Source organism: Carcharhinus amblyrhynchos, chromosome 24, assembly GCF_965287045.1.
Source record: "Carcharhinus amblyrhynchos chromosome 24, sCarAmb.v2.hapA, whole genome shotgun sequence".
NCBI classification, from domain to species: Eukaryota; Metazoa; Chordata; class Chondrichthyes; order Carcharhiniformes; family Carcharhinidae; genus Carcharhinus; species Carcharhinus amblyrhynchos.
The window spans coordinates 28,626,708-28,650,334 of record NC_137347.1 but is presented as its reverse complement, the minus strand read 5'-3'; the positions used below and the strand labels follow the sequence as shown (position 1 = coordinate 28,650,334).

The window sequence follows — 23,627 nt, the reverse complement described above, 5'->3', positions numbered from 1 at the left end:
TTTTTTCCCACTATTGAATTGTAGTTTAGATGATGAGTTCAAATAGCTGAAGCTGAACATCAGGATTATTGAAGGATTCCCTTCAAGAGATGAACGCTCTGAAGGTCACAAAGTCAGACACTTGTGGTTTTTACATCAGGAGGGCAAATTTCTTCACAAATAATTATGGGTTGAGGAATCAAGCTGGGAGACTTTAAAAATATCCAAGTTTACAGAGACTTCAGTGTTACTGCCTTGATTTGCAGTTGATTTTCTGTAGTGGTGCTCTTTGCAGAATACGTGGAGCTTCGGAGAATAGAATGTGTTAACTCAAGCTGGGATTTTGGTCACATGATCAACACTGGTATTATGAGCAAGAATGGCTGGGAAGTCTGAAGTCATTACTACACACTCAGAGATGGATGGTGGCCTTTCACACTCACTTGTGGGTAACTGGTCTCTTCAGCTTTCTTTTTGTTAAATTGCAAACTTGGAGGCCAGAACTCTTGCCACTTTGCCCACCATGGAATCAGAGTGGGCAAGGGTCCAACAATGGAAATTTCCAAACTCACCTGAACAAGGCTGTAAAATAGTATCTGGAGACATGGGGTTGATTAAGAATGTGGAGTAAACTATGAACAAAGTGTGATTTCCACAGAGGGGTACTATCTGAACATATCCATTAAAGGAGAATTCCCCTACCCAGGGTGTTTCAATTAGGTACTAGGGAATGTCTGTATTGAAATTGCAACGGTCACCTGACCATTGACAACCATCTTAGCCACCTTGTAAGTGCCCATTCACAAAAGTCAAAGACAGTTTCAAAATCTTCCACATTAGCACAATCCATATTTGAAGTTATGCCTTCACAGGGTATGACATTACCCAATCATCACTATTTCCAAAAATAATAAAAGAGTTCAAGGATAAAGAAACAAACAAACACAACTCTCTTTTACTGTTTGATGTTTCTCCTGGTCCAGTGGTTAGCTCTGCTACCTCACAGCATCAGGGATCCAGATTTGATCCCTGACTTGGGTCACTATCTGCGGAGTCTGCACGTTCTCCCCAGGTCTGTGTGGGTTTCCTCCAGGTACTCCAGTTTCTTCCCACAGTCCAAAAGACATGCTAGTTAGGTGCACTGACCATGCTAAAAAATTCTCCCTTCCTCCTGAACAGGCACCTGAGTGAAGCAACTAGAGGATTTTCACAGTAACTTCATTGCAGTGCTAATGTAAGCCTACTTGTGACACAAAAACTTTAAAAAGACTGTGTCTATGAAATTAATCCTTCATTCCTGGAGACTCCATGGAAATCCTAGAAGGTTGGCAACCCCAAGTAGAGGGAAGAGAGGGGTGGTAGAGGAAAGAGAACGCAAGCCTGCAGAGATTCTAAAGTCATTATGATACCACACACTAACAGCCTATGCCAGAGAATGGAAGAAGTGGTTTTGTCTTTGTGGTCTCCTAGGGAGATCTTGATTAGAACACCATGGAACCATTTGAAAGAAAGAACTTGCATTTACATAGCCACTTTCACAACCTCAGGCCTTCACAGAGTGTTTTACAGCTCATTATTTTGAGAGGAAAATGTCGCGTGAAATCAGTCAGTGGCAGTGGGGACGGGTGCAGAGAGGCTGGAAGGATAAAGACTGGGAATGAAAAAATGTATTTTGAGTGGTTTGAAAAGGAAACTGCTTCAGCAGCTGCTTCAGTGAGCAGTGTGACAGATGTCAGGAACCTCTGCCAGACCCACATGATGCCGTCAGCTAAAAATATGTAGCCAAGCAACGAAGCAAATAAGCAGCGAGCAACCACGCCAAAAAACTTTAAAGCCTATAATCTAAACCAGTGATGAAACATTTTTTGTCCTGCTGCACACACAGACCCTGACATGTGTACCAATGCATGTACACACAGCCACGTGTACAGACGCAAACACTAGTGTACACAGATGCAAGTGAAATGACCCATTGCTGTCTCTTTTGTTCTGATTGCTTTTAAGGTGGTTTTACCTCCTATTTCTGTGGACCCACATGTATCAGAAAAGCAAGAACAGCAAGGAAATTAAATAGAGGGAACGCTTGGAAGGACATTCTACAAAAGCAAGATTTCATGGTTAAAAAGGTTATACTTTGGTTGTATTTTCCTTTGACCTCCAGTTGAAGTTTGGGGAAACTGGTAACCCTGAAGCCCAGGTTACTACAATGGAGGGGAGGGGGGGCATGCGTTCATACCCCATCGTAGCAGCTGATGGAATAATTAATAAGTCCAATTGATTCATAAAGTAAATTCTGTCATTAAAAGACGATTTCTGCTACCCCGCTGTGCTGATTTTTTTTTTAAAAGCACAGCAGGCCAGGAGATTTCACTGGGGCCAGATTAGCGCGATCCTTGCTGGGCAGGCCGCCCCAAGCATGTCTCCCAGTGCTATCAGCTCCATGCTGCAAATAAGCACAGGGCCCACATTATGTCTGCACATGTCAATTTATTTCAATTGTAATTAGTGGGCCTGGAACCGAAGTCTCCATTAGCCCCTCTCCCCCACCCAGGGGGCACCTTGGCACAGCCCATTGAGCATGGGACAGTGCCAAGGCAGCAGAGTGTAATGGGGGGGCAGGCCTCTGGGGGTGGGGGGGGGGGGGGTGGTGATTAAGGATGGAAACAAAATGTTGGTTCAGCCAGCGACACTCACGTCCGATGAAAGAATAAAAAAAACGCCAAATGGTCTCTAATGCTTTCTTTCATTTAGAACATGAACATTATTCAACTCTCTGCTTATAATTTAAACCAAAATCATTAATTTCAGGGGATCCTAAAATGTCTTACAGTTAGTGAAGTATTTTTGAAACACAGCAAGTACTGTCATGCAGGAAATGTGGAAGTCAATTTGAACACAAGGAGGTTCCAGATTGTATGTTTTTATGATGCTGTTTAAAGGGATAAATATTGCCCAGGATGCCTGGCTGGGCAGTCTGCTCCTCTTCAAAATAATGTCATGCAATCTTTTCCAACCACTTGAGAGGTGACAATGGATGGTGCCTCTGACAACACTGCACTCCCTCAGCCCTGTGCCAAGAGTATCAGCCTAAATTTTACACTCAAGTCTGTGGAGCGAGGTTTGAATCCACATCCTTCTTAATCAGAAGGGAGTGTGCTATAACTGAGCCAGGCTTAGCAAGCATCAAAACGAGGGAAGTGTACTTTTCCTGGATACACACCACCAGCTACTGCACTCGGGAAGTGCCCATATTCATTGCCGCCAAGAACACTACAGGTCAGAAGACTGGCTCACCCTGGGAGCAACTCTGGAAAATTCCATCGGATGCGTGCCAAAGTCATGTTGGTAGCTTAGAAGAAAATTCTTGGCTGAAGTATCTTTCCGAGTAAAAATTGTTCTGAAGAATTTAGGAAGTGCTGGGATGTTTGATTTATTACTCATCCCTAGTTACCATGACATCTGAGCAGTTACAGTACAGAAGCAAGGAGCTTTAAACTAAATCTTTTTAAATTCTTGGTTAGCCCTCAACTGGACTATTTAACTCAATTCTGGACACCATATTGTGGAGAGTATTAACGAGTCTCTTTCTGCAATTCATTCAATGCTGGCTAGGCCTGCATTCATTGTCCACCCCTAATTGCCTTGAGAAAGTGTTAATGAGCTGCCTTCTTGAACCGCTACAGTCCCTGAGGTGCAGGTACACCCACAGTGCTGTCAGGGTGGGAGTTCCAAGAGGTTGACCCAGCGACAGTGAAGGAACAGTGATGGTGAGTGGCTTGGAGGGGAACTTCCGGGTGATGGTATTTCTAAGTATCTGCTCCCCTTGTCCTTCTAGATGGTAATGGGTGTTGGTTTGGAAGATGCCATCTAAGGAGGTGGTACATACACTTGCTACTGTGGTTTGGTTTGGCGGTGGAGAGAATGGATGCCAATCAAATGGGCTCCTTCGTTCTGTAGGGTGTCAAGCTTCTCGAGCATTGTTAGGGCTGCAGTCATACAGGTGACTGGAGAATATTCCATCACATTCCTGACTTGTGCCTTGTAGATTGTAGACAGGTTTGCGGAGTCAGGTGGTGAGTTATTCACTTCAGGATTCCCAGCCTTTGAGCTGCTTTTGTCATCATAGTATTTAAATGGCCAGACCAGTTGTGTTTCTGGTTAATGCTGACCCCCAGGATGGTGATATTGGGGGACATAGCGATGGTAATACCAGGGAATAATGGTTAGATTCTCACTCTTATTAGAGACAGTTATTGCCTGCACTTGTGTGGCACAAATGTTACTCGCCACTTGTCAGCCCAAGCCTGGATACTGAATGGGTCTTGCTCCATTTGGACATGGACTGCTTCAGTGTCTGAGGAGCGTGAATGGTGCTGAACATTGTCCAGTCAACAGTTAACATCCCCACTTATGACTTTGGGATGTAAGGAAGCTCATTGATGAAGTAGCTGAAGATGGTTGGGCCTAGTTCACTTCCCTGAGGAACTCCTGCTGTGATGTCCTGGAGATAAGATGACTGACCTCCAACAATCACAACCACTTTCTTTGTCCCAGGTATGACTCCAACTGGTGAAGGGTTCTTCCTTGATTCCAGTTTTGCTAGGGCTCCTCAATGCCATGGTCAGTCAAATGTGGCCTTTAATGAGGCTAGGATCTGAGTGGTCTTGGCAATACCCAAACTGAGCACTGTTAATGACCCCTTCCATCACTTTAAAGATGATTGAGAGTAGACTGATGGACAGTATTTGGTCGGGATGAATAGATGTGGGATAGACTGGGACTTTTTTCTCTGGAGCGTAAAGGCTGAGAGGTGGTGATCTTATAAAGATGTATAAAATAATGAAGGGTACAGATCAGCTAGATAGTCAATATCTTTTCCCAAAGGTAGGGGAGTCTAAAACTAGAGGGCATAGGTTTAAGGTGAGAGGGGAGAGATACAAAAGTGTCCAGAGGGGCAATTTTTTCCACACATAGGATGGTGAGTGCCTGGAACAAGCTGCCAGAGGTAGTAGTAGAGGCGCATATAATTTTGTCTTTTAGAAAAAGCATTTGGACAGTTATAAAGGGTAAGATGGGTATAGAGGGATGTGGGCCAAATGCAGCAATTGGGATTAGTTTAGTGTTAAAAAAAAGTGGCATGGACAAGTTGGGCCGAAGGGCCTGTTTCCATGCTGTAAACCTCTATGACTCTGATTTGTCCTGCTTTTTGTGTACAGGAGATACCTAGGCAACTTGCCAAGTAGATGTCAGTGTTGAAACTGTACTGAAACATATTTATATTAAATAGATAGCCTTTGGAAAATGGAGGGTAGTTAGGAACCAAAAAGGAGATTTTTTTGAGGCAGAGAATATGGCCAAGTACTTTGCAGCTGTTTTCATTTGAGACAAAGTTGATACCAATTTGACATTAAAAAGAGAAGTTAGTAGAGAATCTGGATAGGTGAAAATAGATAAATAAGATATTTAAAATATTGGTGGCAGTCAAAATAAAAAAGGTCACTGATCCCAACGGAAGGTAGCTCAACTTTACCAAGGGAGGCGAAGGTGGAAATTGCAAAAGTCTGGCCACAATCTTGCAACCTTCCGAGATAGGAGAGTGGTGCCAGAGATGGAAGTATAGTTACATCCCTGTTCAAAAAAGTGGGAGAGATATAAACTTGGCAACCACAGGCTGCAGGCGAATGGAAGTTCAAAATACTCAGTGGAATCCTGAACTGAGCTTGGAGAAACTGAGGAAACTAAATATTTTTCAGAAGTCTGTCTGAGAAGCTTTGTGCTTAGCAGATCCATTCAAAAGACTGCTTCCTGTTTAAGATGTGTGACTCATTTCTCTTCACTTTTACAGACTGTGTTACTAAATTAATTCCAAAATAGCTTTGATCAGCATTCAGGGTTGTTACTGGAAAACTCAGAGGAAGTGCCTGGAATCCACACTCCATATAAAATTTATACTAATTTTTATCCCTATCCTCTTAGGAAATCTTGTGGGTGCCAGTTACTTTCCAATACATTGCTGAATCCACTGCGCGCACACACAGCAAGAAGTCTCATAACACCAGGTTAAAATCCAAGAGGTTTATTTGATAGCAAAAGCCACTAGCTTTCGGGCCTCTGACTCTTTGTCAGGTGATGGAGAGTTCTGATCTCTCACACACAGAATCCTACAGTGAAGGAGGCCATTTGGCCTTTTGAGTCTGCACTGACCACAATTCCATCTAGGCCCTATCCCCATTTACCCTAGCTAGTCCCCCGACACGAAGGAGCAATTTTAGCACAGCCAATCCACTTAACCCGCACATCTTTGGACTGTGGGAGGAAACCAGAGCACCCGGAGGAAACACACGCAGGGAACATGCAGACTCCATACACACAGTGACCCAAGCTGGGAATCAAACCCAGGTCCCTGGGTCTGTGAGGCAGCAGAGCTAATCACTGTGCCACCGTACATGTGTATGGTGCATACACAAGCACTTCTCAGCAATGGTCACAAGTTGCTTGATATTTCTTCCATGAATCCTTTCCAGGCACTGGAAACAACAAGTTGCTCACCTATCTCTCTGAGGACTGTGGCATGATTTGACAGGATGAACAATCATAAGATTATACTGGCCAGATAGAGACTTTTCAGACCCTTGTAACCATGCCAGCTCTTTGAAACTGCCATCGAATTAGTGCCACTCTTTCCCGTTAACGCTGGAACATTTTCCATCCAAATTTCCTTTTTGAAAATTACAACCAAATTTGCTTCTACCACCTTTGCAGACAGTGCATTTCAGATTAAACCTGCTTTCTGTTTATAACAAAAATCACCCACTTTTCCCCTTCTGGTTCTTTCACAAATATTAAATCTGTATCCTTTGGTTACCAACCACCAGAAACATTTGTCTTCATTTACCTTATCAAAACTCCTCACCATTTTAAACATGTCCACTGAATCTTCCTCATTCTGCTCTAAGGAAAACAATCTTAAGTTTCTATAATCCTTCCATATAACTGACGTCCTTCATCCCTGAACCCATTCTGATAAAACTCCTCTACACCTTGTCCATAGTTAATTTCCACACTTAAGTGTTCATGGCATGAATTGAAACTTGAGCTTATCGATTAAGTGCTTGAGGCAGTGCAAGCCTTGGCTTCTCAGCGGTTCAGTGAAGGCAGGTCTCTTGTCCTTAGCTATAGAAAGCTCCTGATTTTAGCCACCACACTTTGCGAATGGAAGAGTTTGGTTTGCCAGCGCAAGTCTCAGAACCACTCACCTGCCAAAGCAGAAGAAGGCAAAGTGAAGGCCCAAGAGGGTGACTATCACGTGCCTGACGGCGTGGTTGGTCTTGCTTGGGTGGAGGTAGTTCCGGAATAAAAAAGCTGTGAATAATCCAAATAGTTGGCACATTGCAAAGTTTACCTGCGAACAGAAAATTAAAACAAAACACTCGGTAATTCTGGGGTGTTGTGGATTGCAAACTGGTTTGAATAACAGCTTATATATTTAACTCTAATGGGGGAAATTTTCCCATTCCGCCCACCACAGGTATCATGGTGGGCAGAGGGTAGACCATGCAAAAAAGGTCCATTGAACTCACGCAGGGTTTCGCGGTTCTGGGGACAGCACGGCTGGAAAATCCCATCCCCCGTGTCTTTATTGTAGTAAAACATCCCAAGGCAAAGACAGGAGTTTTATCAGACAAGATAATGACACCGGATGATGATAGATTGGGACATGTGACCAAAACATTGGTACATTTTAAGAGGGGGGTGAGGGGGAGGGAGAGAGGAGCAAGGCAGAGTGCAGTAGTGAGGGAAATTCCAGAGCTCAGAGCCCAGGCAGCTGCAGGTGTGGACACCAACGGTGGAATGGCAAAACTCAGTGGCATGCGGGAGACAAGAACTGGAGGAATGCAGTGATTTCAGAGGGCTGAATAGCTGAAGATTGCAGAGAGTGAGATAGAGAGGAGTGAGGCCTGGAAGATATTTTGAAAAACAAGGATGAGAAAGTCTTAAATTGAGTAATTTACAGGCCAGTAGACAATATAGATCAGTGAATACAGGAAGTATTGGGTATGAACCGGCAAGATGGCAGTGACACTGTCTTTTGAGACCATCTAACACCTTCCAGCCCAGGGATTGAATTTGGTCACGTGTTCTAACAACAGCATAGGATCCTTACACAGTGCAGAAAGAAGCCACTAGGCCCATCAAGCCTGCACCAACATCAACCCCCCCAAGCCTATCCATGTAACACCATGTATTTACCCTGATAATCCCCCGACACTAAAGGGGCAATTTAACATGGCCAATTAACCTAATCTGCACATCTTTGCACTGTGGGAGGAAAGAAGAGCACCCGGGAGAAATACACGCAACACGAGGAGAATGTGCAAACTCCACACAGGGAGTCACCCAATGCTGAAATTGAAGCTGGGTCCTTGGCGCTGTAAGGCGGCAGTGTAAACCAATGCAAGACTGTGCTGCCCTGATGCGACGTCGAATATTTGTCTAATAACATTCCTATGACAAGCCTTTTGGCCATGTTAGTGGTGCCAAACAGGTGCAAGACCTTAACATATTAGGAGAAAAAGTAGGCTATTTGGCCCATTGAGTCTGTTCCACCATTCAATGAGATCATGACTGATCTGATATGATGATCCTCAACTCCACTTATCAACACAAGGTCTTAAGGAAATTAAGCATTAAGACATAAGATAGACGACAAGACATGCAAGATGTTGCAACCGTCTTTACAACAATCAAATTCAATTTGCACTTTTTGGGAGGGAGCTGGAAAAAAGGTTACCTCATTCATTTAAGTGTTATGCAACATGAATAGTTTCCCAATAATCTCTCTCAGGTAACTTATCACAACACAAGTCAGTCGTCACAATGTCGTGATTCATTCATTCCGACTGCTTACGCAACAGGAACTTTCATGGTGTTAACTCAAAAGATAGAGAAACAGAAAGAAATATATACGTACTTTCTACATGATATATAGGCTGATACTGGAGTTGAGGGGGTTGAGCTATGAGGAGAGGCTGAATAAACTAGGCTTGTACTCGTTAGAGTTTAGAAGAATGAGGGGAGATCTCATTGAGACATATAAGATGATGAATGGGATGGATAGGATAGAGGTGGAAAGGCTCTTCCCTCTCAGAAAGGTCAGTAGGACTAGGGGGCATAGCCTCAAGATAAAGGGGGGGCGGTTTAGAACGGAGTTGAGGAGGAACTTCTTTACTCAAAGGGTGGTGAATCTCTGGAATTCTTTGCCCGTTGAAGTGGTGGAGGCTGCCTCGCTAAATATTTTTAAGACGCGGGTTGATGGGTTTTTGATAAGCGAGGGGATTAAGGGTTATGGGGAGAGGGCGGGAATGTGGAACTGAGCCACAACAGATCAGCCATGATCTTACTGAATGGTGGGGCAGGCTCGAAGGGCTAGATGGCCTACTCCTGCTCCTATTTCTTATGTATATTAATTCTACTGAAGGAGATAACTGTATATATTACATATATGCAGTTTATCTCTAACCCTCACGTGGTCTGACTTTTCCATTCCTTTCCTCAATTCTTCAGTCTCCATTTTTGGGAATAGGCCTTGCATAAATATTCATTATAAGCCCTATGACTCTCACAACCACCTCAATTACATTTCCTTCCATTAAAGCAAGAAATGCTTGCAATACTCAACAAGTCAATCAGCACCTGTGGGGAGGAGAGTCAACACTTCAAGTCAATGGAGTCGTAATGAAGGATCAGCCCAGAGTGTTGGCTGGGATTTTATGACCATGCTGTGGCAGGACTCGGTGGGGATGAGGCAGACGAGCCAAAAATCCATTGGCACCTGACAGCACTGGAAGGTCTGGGCCATGAACTCTGTTTCTCTCCACAGGTGCTGCCTGACCTCCTCAGTTTTACCATCATTTTGTGTTTTTATTTCCGATTACTATCTTATGTATGCATACATCCTACGTATTTTGCTTTCATGTTGCAACACCCACACCAAGCCTCCTGTTAGAGCTCCATTTCATTCTCCTAATTTCTCTGTCTTCATCTTACCTGTTGTAATGATGAAACTTGCCATATCTGTGGTGCGACACCTGCCCTTTTTTGTTTTTTTAAATCTCTTCTCTCCTCACCTACCAAGGGTTCCAATCACTCCTTCCAGGGTAAACAGCGACTTTGATGCACTTCTTACAAGTTACTAATCTGACCGCTATTTTACGACCTCAGTCAGGGGAGGCTCATAAAATCCCACCCGGGGTCAATGGACAATTCCATTCTGCAAGCCTCACCCGCCCTGGTTCCAGCATGGGCGAGGCGGTAAAACTCCAGCCACTGTATTTGCTGCTCATAACAGTCTCCTCCACACACTGGGGAGACCTAACACAGATTGGGTGATCATTTTGTGGGACAGCTCCATCCATTTCACAAGCATAGCCTCGAACTTCTAATAAACTAATTTCAATTCTCTAGCTTGCTCTCACATGACCTCTATGCCCTCGGCCATGGCAGTGTTCCGGTGAATCTCAATACGAGCTGAAGAAACAGTGCCTTATCTTACAGTTAGGCATTTTACAGCCTTCGGGACTCAACACTGAGTTGAACAATTTCAGACCATAATCTCTGTCCCTCTTTTTGTTTTTCTTTTCATGTTTCAGTCTTCATGCTGTTGCTCTCTTGTTTTTTGTTTTTGGATGGCAGCAGTTCACATCACCACCGGAACCATCTTTTGTTTCGCCGCTAGGCCTCGTATCATTCCTGCATCATCAACTCTTTTGTCATTTAATGTCTCCCATCTTACACCCCAAAGAAATTCCCCTTTGTTCTTTTTTGGGCAATCTGCACATTCTCCCCGTGTCTGCATGGTTTCCTCCCACAGTCCAAAAGACACGCCGGTTAGGTGCATTGGCCATGCTAAATTCATCCTCAGAGTACCTGAACAGGTGCTGGAGTGTGGCGACTAGGATTTTCATAGTAACTTCATTGCAGTGTTAATGTAAGACTACTTATGACTAATAAATAAAACTTTAAACTTTTTTACCTTCCACTATTTGACCTGCTTAAAACCAGTATATTTCTAACTTTCTCAGTCCTGATGAGAATAGTGGATCTATGATGTTAATTCTGTTTCTCTCCTCACGGATGAGTGCTGAATGTTTCCAGCATTTTCTGTTTTTATTTCAGATATCCAGGGTGGGATTTTATGGCCTCGCCCATCCCGAAACTGTAAAATCCCACCTGAGGTCAACAGACTTTTCTATGGGTCTGTCCCTCACCCTCTTCAATCCCTGTGGCAGCTGGGCCAATAAAATTCTGGTCTGTATGTCCGCAGCATTTTCCTTTTCTATAAGGATATATGTGATGCATTTGCTCCTTTTATTGGACCCAAATAACTTTTTCTCTTAAAAGGAGACAAGCTGCATTAAACTGCATATATTCATGTATTGCGTTATTACCTCTTTCAACAACCAACACAGAACAGTGCCTTATTTGCATTCCCTCTCCCCCTTTCCACTCCCCCACACCCTCCTCTACCAGACCAATGAATTGTAATGGATGTGTTCAAAAAGTTGGAATTATTTAATTCTTTTAGCACAGTAAAAAAAAGTCCCAAGGTGCTTTGCAGTAACATTATCAAATGACATTAAGTCACAGATATTGAGACAGATGTACGTTTTAAGGATGAGTCAGGGGTGAAGAGGCAGAGAGATTTAGTAAGGAGATTTCAGAACTCTGGACCTCAGCAGAGAAGGCACAATTACCAATGCTGGGGAGATTAGATAACTAGACAGGCTCCTGCACAGAAATCTTCTCACTCCTATTTTGTAAAACTACTTCATTTGATAATATATTCAGAAATAAATAATTGTAGCTTCCAAAACTGGATCTGTCCTTAAATAGGAAATAACTGCAGGGCTGTGGAGAAAGTATAAGGGATTTGGACTACTTGGATAGTCCTTTCAAAGAGCTGACAGAGACAAGATAGATCAAATGGCCTCCTTCTAATGATATATATTCCTACTATAAAAAAAACACCTAATTTTTAAGGCTCACATGACATTGTGAAACCTCTCACACCCTCATCATGCAATCCTTGAAGTCTGAACGCAAATTGTGCAATTTCCCCTTGATCTGATTATAACTTGAATCTCAAATACTCAAAGCAGTCATGTCGGATGCAAGCAGTATGTGTTTCTGGTCATTACAGCCTCATCCCAAAAATCAAATAAAAACACAAAAGAATTAATTCCTTTTTATCCTTCCCATGCTTTATCATCCTTCATTAATATCTTAGAAATGAGATATGTAGGGGAGGAGGATGGGAGGGGAGGGTAGAATAATAGAGGTATTCAGAATGATGAGGAGTCTTGATAGAGCCGGTTGGGAGAGACTTGCTTCTTCAGGCAAGTGCATTGATAGGTAGGAGGTTATATATTTAAACGAATTGGCAAAAAAAACCCGAGGGAAAGGAGAAGAAATATTGCATTTATTTACAATGATCTGGAACACAATACCTGAAAGAATCATGTAATTAGATTCCATGGGAACTCTCAGAAGGCAACTGGACATGCATCAGAATAGAACAACTCAGGGTTCTGGGGAAATGCTGGGATGTTAGACTAAACTGAACAACTCTTTCAAAGATCCAGCACAAAATGTGTCAATCCCAGCTGATATCTATACTGGACAAATCAGGTCCCACAGTGGGACCCTAGCTCAACAGATCCTAACTTCATGGAGGAACAGAGTCACAGGACTACTGATTAAGTTTTAAGTTTATTTATTAGTGCCACAAGTAGGCTTACATTAACACTGCAATGAAGTTAATGTGAAAATCCCCTAGTCACCACACTCCAACGCCTGTTCTGGTATATTAAAAAGGGAGAATTCAGCATAGCCAATGCACCTAACTAGCACGTCTTTTGGACTATGGGAGGAAACCCACAGATACAGGACTCCGCAAAGGCAGTGACCCAAGCCAGGAATCAAACCTGGGTCCCTGCAGCTGAGAGGCAGCTGTGCTAAACACAGTGCCATTGTGCCGCCCTAATAAAACATCTATTAACAAGTACAATACACTACTCCAGCACCCCAGCTTTAGCTTTTACAGATGTATACTAATTTGTAAGGATTACACAATTTATCTTATATTCTAATGTTCTCAATAAGTACACAGTCCCTATAAATGAATGTCAGGCACACCACACTTTGAAATGCAAGTGACATATATCACCTAATACAGTATGTGGATTTTTCATCAAAACACCCCCAGATGCTTGCCACACTGAAACACTGATTTTCACATTATGTTTTCCAAACTCTACTCTTGATGAACATTTGTGAATCTTCTCCCACACAGGCTTCCTTTCAGATGCCTTCACCAAGTGTCCACATCCAAAATTTCAACCTCTCCTTTCAGCCCCGGAACATTCAAGCTTTCACACAATCTCTCAGGTTCCCAGCCATACCAACAGAATGCCATTGCTTCATAGGCTGCATTCAGGTGTCGCCTTGAACATCTGGCTTCTTGCCGACATCGCCAGTCCATATATTGCAACCCTGTCTTTTACTGGGAGCTTCTCTCTCTGCCCCTGACTTCAGTGAACAGAACCTTTTTCCAGATTTCTGTTCTTTGTTCCTTTTACTTCCTGGAACACTTATTCCCTTATTCCTGACTGTTTTTTAGCCTCTGGAATTTGCTTTCTGTCCCCCTCGATTGAGTTGCCTGTACTGACAGTTACTATGGAAATCTTCTTGCTTCTGAATAACTTAGTTCCAACTTAACTCAAATGCTTCTGCTGTACAGTATTAGCCTTTGGCAACAACTTTGTTTTTTCAACGTCTATATTTGCCTTTACATCGTAAAAGCTCAATTACAATGCAGGCAAAGTTTAAAGTGAAACTAAAATTTACAGACTTGTAGGCGTCTCTGTTGAAATGAAGCCAAACCTGAAGTTTTAACCATTTCTTAGCATGCAAATGCAAAAATACAAATTAAACTTCTTTAAACTTATAACTTATTCATAATATCCATAAACACAAATAGAAGTGATTTAAACTATTGCTATTTCTTAAACAGCAAAACAATGGGCTGAATGGCCTCCTTCTGTGCTGTATGAGACTCAGACTCTATAATTCATGGTACAGGACACAAAACACATTCTGGAAATAAATGAAGAACCAAAGGATCTAGTGAGAACGAAGAACTTAGATGTTTGAATCAGGAAAGGACTAACAGTGGAAAAAAAACGAATAGGGAAAAGTCAACAAATCCCCTGGACCTGGTTGTTTTACATAGATCACTATATCTGTAACAATCAGCTTTAATCTTCCACATTTTCTAGATTCTAGAACAGTTCCAGTAGGTTGGAAAGTAACAAACAATGTCCTACTATTACAGGAATGAGAGAGCAATAAAACAGGACACTACAGGCCAGTTAACCTGGCATCAGTGGTAGGGACTATTATTAGAGTTATGATGACAGGACAGAAAAACAAAAGACTTTTAGGCAGAATCAACGGGGATTTATAAAAGGGAAGTCATATCTGACACATCTGTTAAGAGTTTGAGGTTGTAATTAACAGAGCAAAATCGGGGGAGCCAGCCAATGGATATATCTGGATTTTCAATTGGTGCCACAAAATGGATTATTATCCAAAATTAGGGCCCTTGGGATAGGAGTAATATCTTTGTGCAGTTTGAGAATTGCTAAATGGACAGAACACAGGCTAGGAATGAACAGGTCAATTTCAGGTTTACAGGCTGTAACTAGTAGAGTACCGCAAGGACTAGCGATTGTAAAAAGCTGAGACTCAATCTATATCAAATGATCAAGATGAGAGGATCAAGTGTTCAAGTTGCTGATGATACAAAGCCAAATGGGAAAGTAGGCTATGAGGAGAACACAAAGAAGCTACAAAAGGGCCATAGGTTAATTGAGTGGGCAGGAATATGGCAGATGGAATAAAAATGTAGAGAAATGAGGAACCATCCACTTTGGCAGGAAAATAGAACAGCAGAATTTCTCTCCCCATTTAACAGACTAGGAAACATTGGTATTCAGATGGTTGGTTCTTGTACACAAAAGTCACAGAAAGCTAACATGCAAACAATTGGGAGAGCTCTGTTTCTATTACTCAACCAATTTTATACATACATTGCTACTGTCCATTTTACTCCATGAACTATAACATTTCTCACAGGTCTGTTGAGCCACATTGTATCAAATGCCTTCTGAAAGTCCCTGTGCACCACATCAACAGCATTACTCTCATCAACCCCTTTCTGTTACCTGCTCAAAAAGGACTTCAGCAAATTCACCATACATCATTTTCCCTTTAGAAATCCATACTGGATCCCCCTGAATCAACCCACGTTTTCCCACATGACTACTAATTCTATCCTGAATAATTGGTTTTAAAAGCTTGCCCACTACTGACGTTAAACTGACTAGTCTGTAATTGCTGGGCTTATCCTTACAATCTTTTTTTGAACTAGAGTGGAATGTTTGTAATTCTCTTGTTCTCTGGCAACTCCCGAGTCAAGGGCAGAGTGAAAGATTACAGTCAGCATTCTACAATTTCCACTCTCACTTCCTTCAACATCTTTGAAATGCATCTCATTCAGTCCCAGTGCCTTGTCAACTTTAAGCAGTTTATTTAATAGTTCCCCCTTAACCACTTTAGAACCCTTCTAGAAACAGCGTTCCATCCTTCGCCATCATGGCAGGGTAGCATCAACTTTCTTGGCAAAGACAGATGCAAAGTAACATAAGAGACAGTCCATTTTATGTGTGGCATGAGAAGGAAAGGTCAGCATGAGAATGGATATGTCAAGTGACCAGTAGAGAGTGCGGCAATAGGACAGGATGTGATCAACCCTTCAGGAATACATCCAACCAAAGCTGGCAAAAATAAAACAGGGCATGGTCTGGATCATTCTGTTTGAGCTCCATTCTAATTAAAGCCTCTGAATCTGCAAGAGTTCATTTTCAATAACATCAGTTGCTCTTTCCGTAACTCATTCAAGTAACTGTGCCAATCAAGGCTGTGAAAGTTGGCAAGCCGTTCAATTGTTGAGATGCTCACACAACTCCCTCACAAGAGGAAATTATAAAGATTACGTGTCATCTCACCAATTTGCCCCTTCCTAGCACTGGAGCACTTGAGCCACCTATAAATAGCTGTGTGTCAGCTGTAGATCAGTGACATGGATCCTTGTTTCTCAGCCAGCAGGACATGGGTACAGATCCAATCCAAACATCTGAGCGTATAGCCTGACACTGCCACTGCAGTATGAGGGGTGTGCCGCACTGTTAAAGCTGCCACCTTTTAACATGAGATGTTGAACTGAGGTCTGTGCGCCCACCCATTTAACAGATCCCATTCCCTATAAAAAGATCAGCCCAATGTTATGGCTAATATTTATCCTTTATTCAAGGCTAAGTTAAATAGATTCTTGACCAACAAGGGAGTTAAAAAAGTTTTGCGAAGCAGACAGGCAAGTGGAGTTGAGGCCACACTCAGATGAGCCATAATCTTACCAAATGACAGAGCAGGCACAATGGGTTAAATGAGCTACTGCTCTTATATTCCTGCTAACCAACATCACTGAAATAGATAATCTCGTCATTATTGCAATTTTTTAAAAAATGGCCACCATGTTTCCTAGGTTACAACAAGACAGAACTTAATTGGCTTCAAGATGTTTTAGGACACCCTAAGGTCATGAAAGGTGCTTTGACCCAATGTTATATTACATTAGTGAGATCACGCATGGAATACTGTGCACAGTTTTGGTCTTTATATATAAAAAGGAAGGATATACCTGCCCAAGATGGAATGTGACGTAGATTAATTTGACTAATTTCTGGGAGATTGTCCTATGTGAAAAGATTGCTTAGACTTAGGCCTATGTTCCCTAGAGTTTGGAAGAATGAGAAGTGACCTCAGTGAAACATATACAATTCTTGAAGGACTTGATGGGATAGATGCTGGGAAGATATATAATACAGTAAGAAGTCTCTCAACAGCAGGTTAAAGTCCAACAGGTTCATTTGGTAGCAAACACCACTAGCTTTTGGAGAAAAGCCCTGAAATTTAGTGGCATTTGTTACTAAATAAACCTGTTGGATTTTAACCTGCTGTTGAGAGACTTCTTACTGTATTCACCCCTGTCCAACGCATCTCCACATCAGGATATATAATATGCAGAGCACTCTAGTGCACATGACAAGGCCACTCTGGGTTAAGGCATCAGGAGATCATTTCATGCAATTTGTGACAACATCCCATTAATATGGTTTGGTGAGGGGAGGCAGTGGTGTAGTGTTATTGGCATTGGACTAGAAATTCAGACACTCAGGGTAATGCTCCGGGGACCTAGGTTTTAATCCCACCACGGCAGACAATGAAATTTTGAACAAAAATCTGGAATTAAAAGTCTAATGATGACCATGAAACCATTATCGATTGCCATAAAAATCCATCTGTTCCATTAATGTACTTTAGGGAAGGAAACCTGCCGTCTTTACCTGGTCTGGCCTAATGTGACTCAAGAGTCACAGCAACTTGGTTGACTCTCACATGTCATCCCAAGGGCAATTTGGGGTGGGCAATAAATGCTGGTTCGTCAGGCGAGCAGAGTGTTCTAGTCTCAGACAGAGCATATAAAAGGCACACACAGTTTACAGAATACTGATTAGAATGTGAGTCTTTATAGCTAATCAATTCTTAAAAAGTTGCAGACAATGTGAGTGGAGATAGCATTAAGCATAGGTTAAAGAAATGTGTATTGTCTCCAGACAGGACAGTAAGTGAGATGTTGCAAGTCCAGGCAAATCATAGGGATTACAGAAAGTGTGACATGAACCCAAGATCCCGGTTGAGGCCATCCTTATGCGTGTGGAACTTGGTTATCAGTTTCTGCTGAGCGGCTCTGCACTACGTCATGAAGGCCGCCTTGGAGAATGTTTACCCGAAGAAGATCAGAGGCCGAATGCCCATGACCACTGAAGTGCTCGCCAACAGGAAGGAAACAGTCTTGCCTGGTGATTGTCAAGCAGTGTTCATTCATTTGTTGCTGTAGTGGCTGCATGGTCTCACCAACATACCTTACCTCGGGACATCCTTTCCTGCAGCATATCAGATAGACAACATTGGCCGAGCTGCAAGAGTATGTACCATGTACCTGGTGGATGGCGTTCTCACGTGAGATGATGGCATCTGTGTCGATGATCCGGCATGTCTTGCAGAGGTTGCTGTGGCAGGGTTGTGTGGTGTCATCGTCACTGGTCTCCTGAAGGCTGGGTAGTTTGCTGCGGACAATAGTCTGTTTGAGGTTGTGCGGTTGTTTGAAGACAAGAAATGGGGGTGTGGAGATGGCCTTGGCGAGATGTTCATCTTCAAATGACATGTTGAAGACTCCGAAGATGTCATAGTTTCTCCACTCCGGCGAAGTACTGGACAATGAAGGGTACCCTGTCCACTGTGTCCTGTGTTTGTCTTCTGAAGAGGCCAGTGCGGTTTCCTCACTGTGGCATATCAGAACTGTTGATCGATGAGTCAAACGCCATATCCTGTTCTTATGAGGGCATCTTTCAGTGTCTGGAGGTGTCTGTCGTGATCCCCGTGTGTATATGGACGGCTCGTCCATGGGGGATGGCTTCTTTAACGTGTTTAGGGTGGAAGCTGGAGAAGTGGAGCATCATGAGGTTATCTATGGGCTTGCGGTACAGTGGAGGTGCTGAGGTGACAGTCCTTGATGGAGATGCATGCGTCCAAGAATGCAACTGAATCCAGGGAATAGTCCATGGTGATTCTGATGGTGGGATGGAACTTGATGTTATCATATAGTTGTTTCAGTGATTGTTCACCATCAGTCCAAAAGGAAGAAAATGTCAATGCTATACACTAGATACAAAATCGGTTAAAAGGCCCTGTGCGGTGAAGAAGTCTTGTTCGAGCCTGTGCATGAAGATGTTGGCATATTGGAGGTGCTAATTTGGTTCCCATGGCTTTTCCGTGTGTCCGGATGAAGAACTGGTTGTTGAAGGTGAAGACATTGTGGTGCAGGATGAAGCAGATGAGTTGTAAAATTGCATCTGGAAACTGGCAGTTGTCGGCGTCGAGTACTGAGGCAGTTGCAGCAATGCCATCGTCACCCATGGACTATTCTCCAGAATCAGTTGCATTCTTGGACACACGCATCTCCATCAAGGACAGTCACCTCAGCACCTCACTGTACTGCAAGCCCACAGACAACCTCACGACACTTCACTTTTCCAGCTTCCACCCTAAACCATCCCCTATGGACAAACCCTCCGTATACACAGGATCTGCTCAGATGAGGAGGATCGCAACAGACACCTCCAGACACTGAAAGACGCCCTCATAAGAATAGGGCACGGCGCTCGACTCATCAATCGACAGTTCCAACGTGCCACAGCGAAAAACCACACTGACCTCAGAAGACAAACACGGGACATGGTGGACAGAGTACCCTTCATCGTCCAGTACTTCCCCAGAGCAGAGAAGCTATGACATCTTCTTCAGAGCCTTCAACATGTCATTGAAGACGAACATCTCGCCAAGGCCATCCCCACACCCCCACTTCTTGCCTTCAAACAACTACACAACCTCAAACAGACCATTGTTCGCAGCAAACTACCCAGCCTTCAGGAGAACAGTGACCACAACACCACATAACCCTGCCACAGCAACCTCTGCAAGACATGTCAGATCATCAACACGGATGCCATCATCTCACATGAGTGCACCATCCACCAGGTACACGGCACATATTCTTGCAACTTGGCCAATGTTGTCTACCTGATACGCTGCAAGAAAGGATGTCCCGAGGCATGGTACATTGGGGAGACCACGCAGACGCTATGGCAATGGATGAATGATCACTGCTCGACAGTCACCAGGCAAGACTGTTCCCTTCCTGTTGGCGAGCACTTCAGTGGTCATGGGCATTTGGCCTCTGATCTTCAGGTCGTATGACATACGACAGTGCAGAGTTGCTGAGCAAAAACTGATAGCCAAGTTCCGCACACATGAGGATGGCCTCAACCGGGATCTTGGGTTCATGCCACACTATCTGTAACCCCCCATGACTTGTTTGGGTTTGCAAAATCTCACTTACTGTCCTGTCTGGAAATAATACATATCTCTTTAACCTACGCTTAATACCATCCCCACTCACATTGTCTGTACCTTTAAGAATTGATTAGCTGTAAAGGCTCACATTCTAAATCATTATTCTGTAATCTGCGTGTGTCTTTATATGCTCTGTTTGGGACCAGAACTCTCCACTCACCTGACAAAGGGGCAAACCCCAAAAGCTTGTGGGTTTACTATCAAATAAACTTGTTGGACTTTAACCTCTTGTTGCGAGACTTCTTTCTGTGTTTACCCCAGTCCAACGCCAGCATCTCCACCTAATAAATGCTGGCCCAGCCAGGAACGCCCACATCTCATGAAAGTTTTAAGAAGTGATGGGGTTTACACCAGACTGCAGGCTAGTGTACAAAGAGCCCACTCCAGCATACATGGATTTTCACCGGAGAGATTGAATGCACCTTCATTCATTTGCCTGGGTTCCACTGTACTGACTTATCAGCAGCACAAATTGAAGTGATTCAACTGGGGCTGCCTGGAGCCACTCCTTACTGAAAGAATCTGAATCTTTGGATACATTAAATAAATAAAACAATTGAATGTACCAGCATGAACACTTAGGGTTTGGTCACACCTTCACCAAGGTATAAACTGTAAAGACCAGCCCTTCCTTACCAAAATATATTGCACCAACAGTTATAATACTCCATCCAATTTCAAAAAGTTTATTCTATTAAAAAAGGAAAAATAATTGTGCCATTTAGTAACATTTGAACTGATTAATTTAGTATTTTGAAGGGGAAAATGTTTTTTATTGTCAGGGTAATTGGCCATTGGTCTTTAATCACACAATTTCAATTCTTTTAGAAACTTGTGCGTAAAAGTAAAACTAAAACTAAATTTGGCGTTCTAATCATGTTAACAAATCACATTCTAACTGTATGTCACACAGCTGGGCAATACATTAACAACAGTGTTTATATAATACCTTCACTACGTGCAGAAACCTATTACAACCAATGAATTATTGTTAAAATGCAGTCGCTGTTTTCCCATGAGTGTGGGCAGCAGCTAGTTTGTGTACAGGAAGATTCCACAAATAGCCATTGACCCCCTTATTTTCAATGGTGCTGTTTAAAATATTAATTCTGTCTGGCACTAAGATAACTCCTTGACCTTTTGTGGAATAATGCCAAAAGATCTTTCTTCTAGCAAAGAGAGGCCTTGGCTTGACAGCTCCTCTGAAACCTGCACTTCCTGACATCCAAGTACACCATCAGCCTAGATTCTGAGCTGAAAATGGAACTTTAACCGGCAATCTTCTGACTTAACAGGAAAAGCAAAATAAAAGAAAGACCTGCATTTATATAGCATCTTTTACAATCCCAACATATCCCAAAGTGCTTTACAGCTGATGAATTAAAGTACAGCCACTGTTGTGATATTGGAACTATGGCAGTCAATTTACATGCAGCAAGTTTCTACAGCAGTGAGGTAAGAGAAACAAAAAAAATGTTGCAATGCACTCCAGCATCCCTAGTACTTTGCTTTCACATAACAGTGAGGCTATGACTGGATAATCTGGTTTTTAAGTTATGGTTGAGGGGTTAACATTGGACAGAACACCAGGGCAGCATGGTGGCACAGTGGTTAGCACTGCTGCCTCACAATGCCAGGGACCTGGGTTCAAGTCCCAGCTTGGGTCACCATCTGTACATTCTCCCCGTGTCTGCGTGAGTTTCCTCCTATAGTCCAAAAGATGTGCTGGTTAGGTGCATTAACCATGCTTAAGAAAAAAACTCTCCCTCGGTGTACCTGAACAGGTACCAGAGTGTAGAGTAGGGATTTTCATAGTAACTACATTGCATTGTTGATGGAAGCCTACTTGTGACACTAATAAATAAAACTTTAGGAAAAGTCCACTGCTCTCCTTTGAAACAGTGCCATGGGATTTTTACATCCACCCAATAAAAGCAGGCATGACTCAGTAAAGTTTATCTTAGCCGAAAAACAGCACACTGACAATGCATCAGCCCTTCTGTATTGCTCTGAAACACCAGTCCAGATTTTGTGTTTGTCTCCAAACGGTTGTTTGAAGCCAGATTTTTTATTCAGAGGGTTGAACCACAGTACTAGAACCACAGTAATAGCTAGCATTTACCACGTTAAGGACGAGGAGACAGAATTGAGATCAGAAGTTCAATTCAATGCAGGTGTTTTAAAATCCAGAGTAGTCCCCAATAGTTTGAGCATGCAAAAAAAGATAAAAGTTGGTACCTGTTCTATGGGTAAACGGAGTATCTCGCTGAGTGGCAGGAGCAGCTCTGATCCACAGCCGCTAGAACCCATCCTTTCACCAGAGGTGAGGCGAACGGCGACCTTCCTTCCTCAAATGCACCTGAAATTGACAGAATTCTCACCTGAAACTGACAAAAGCCCTGGCGCTCTCAGACTTGTTACTCCGCCCTAGCTTGTTCTCAGTTAACATCATCCGCTCAAAGTTTCTGAGTAAGCACGCCTGATCGGCGAACGTCATTGTTTCCAAAACATGTTGGCGGGAGTGGGGTGACCTAAGTTAAGAAATCCCTGAACAACCCCCACACAAAAAAAGGATTGAGAGAAGGGTGTTTCCCCTCGGATGCATAGTTTCGAAGGCAGGGCTTTTGAAGTTAAGTACAAAACTAGTCCCACAGCACACCCTGTTGGTTACTTGTTCATAGCACTGTGGTCACATTCTCCCAGTATTGTGGCAATTATTCGCTGCTGCAATTTACGTTCAGATCTCTTAACTGTGTCAATCAGTGATGGGCAATATGGGCTAGTGAGTGGGCCGCTTCAGTAGCCGACCTTCATCTAAGTGGACTGCAAGATTGAAATCAGAGTTCATTTACCATGACCCCGTGAACAAGATTTAATACACACCAACTATTTCACATGGTGTTACCGAAAATGCTCCATCATGAGGTCAGATTGAGTAAACTAGGGTTGTTCTCCCTGGAAAGACGGAGGTTGAGGGGCGACGTAATAAAGTTTATAAAATTATGAAGGGGGCATAGATAGGGTGAACAGTTGGAAACTTTTTCCCAGGTCAGAAATGACAAACACAAGGGGTCACAAGTTCAAGGTAAGGGAGGGGGGGCAAGATTCAACATGGATGTGCAGGTATGTATTTTACACAGAGGGTGGTGGGGACCTGGAATGCACTACCAAGCAAGGTGGTTGAGGCAGACATGCTAGGATCATTTAAGACTTATTTAGACAGCCACATGAGCAGACTGAGAATAGAGGGATACAAAGGGATGGTCTAGTTAGGAACACATGATCGGTGCAGGCTTGGAGGGCCGAAGGGCCTGTTCCTGTGCTGTATTGTTCTTTGTTTTTTATTATTGTCACATGTATTGGTATACAGTGATAAGCTTTGTTTCTTATGCACTATACAGACAAAGCATACCGTTCATAGAGAAGGAAAGGAGAGGGTGCATAATGCAGTGTAGAGAAGGGTTTTAAAAGCATAGAATGAGAGTAAAAGATAG

General features: G+C 43.0%; 1 protein-coding gene across 1 annotated transcript in view; it reads right to left on the bottom strand.

Annotated features, from left to right (window-relative positions):
- LOC145357851 (membrane-bound glycerophospholipid O-acyltransferase 2-like) overlaps positions 1-22,715 on the bottom strand; it is a 64,401-nt gene extending 41,686 nt beyond the window's left edge. Inside the window, exons 1-2 of the mRNA XM_080211390.1 lie at positions 22,372-22,715; positions 7,236-7,381 (exon numbers count right to left, since the gene is read on the bottom strand). Of these exons, the coding sequence (XP_080067516.1) occupies positions 7,236-7,381; positions 22,372-22,443 (218 nt within the window). The 5' untranslated portion in view covers positions 22,444-22,715. The remainder of the gene's footprint in view (positions 1-7,235; positions 7,382-22,371) is intronic.
- Between the last annotated feature and the right edge of the window lie 912 nt (positions 22,716-23,627).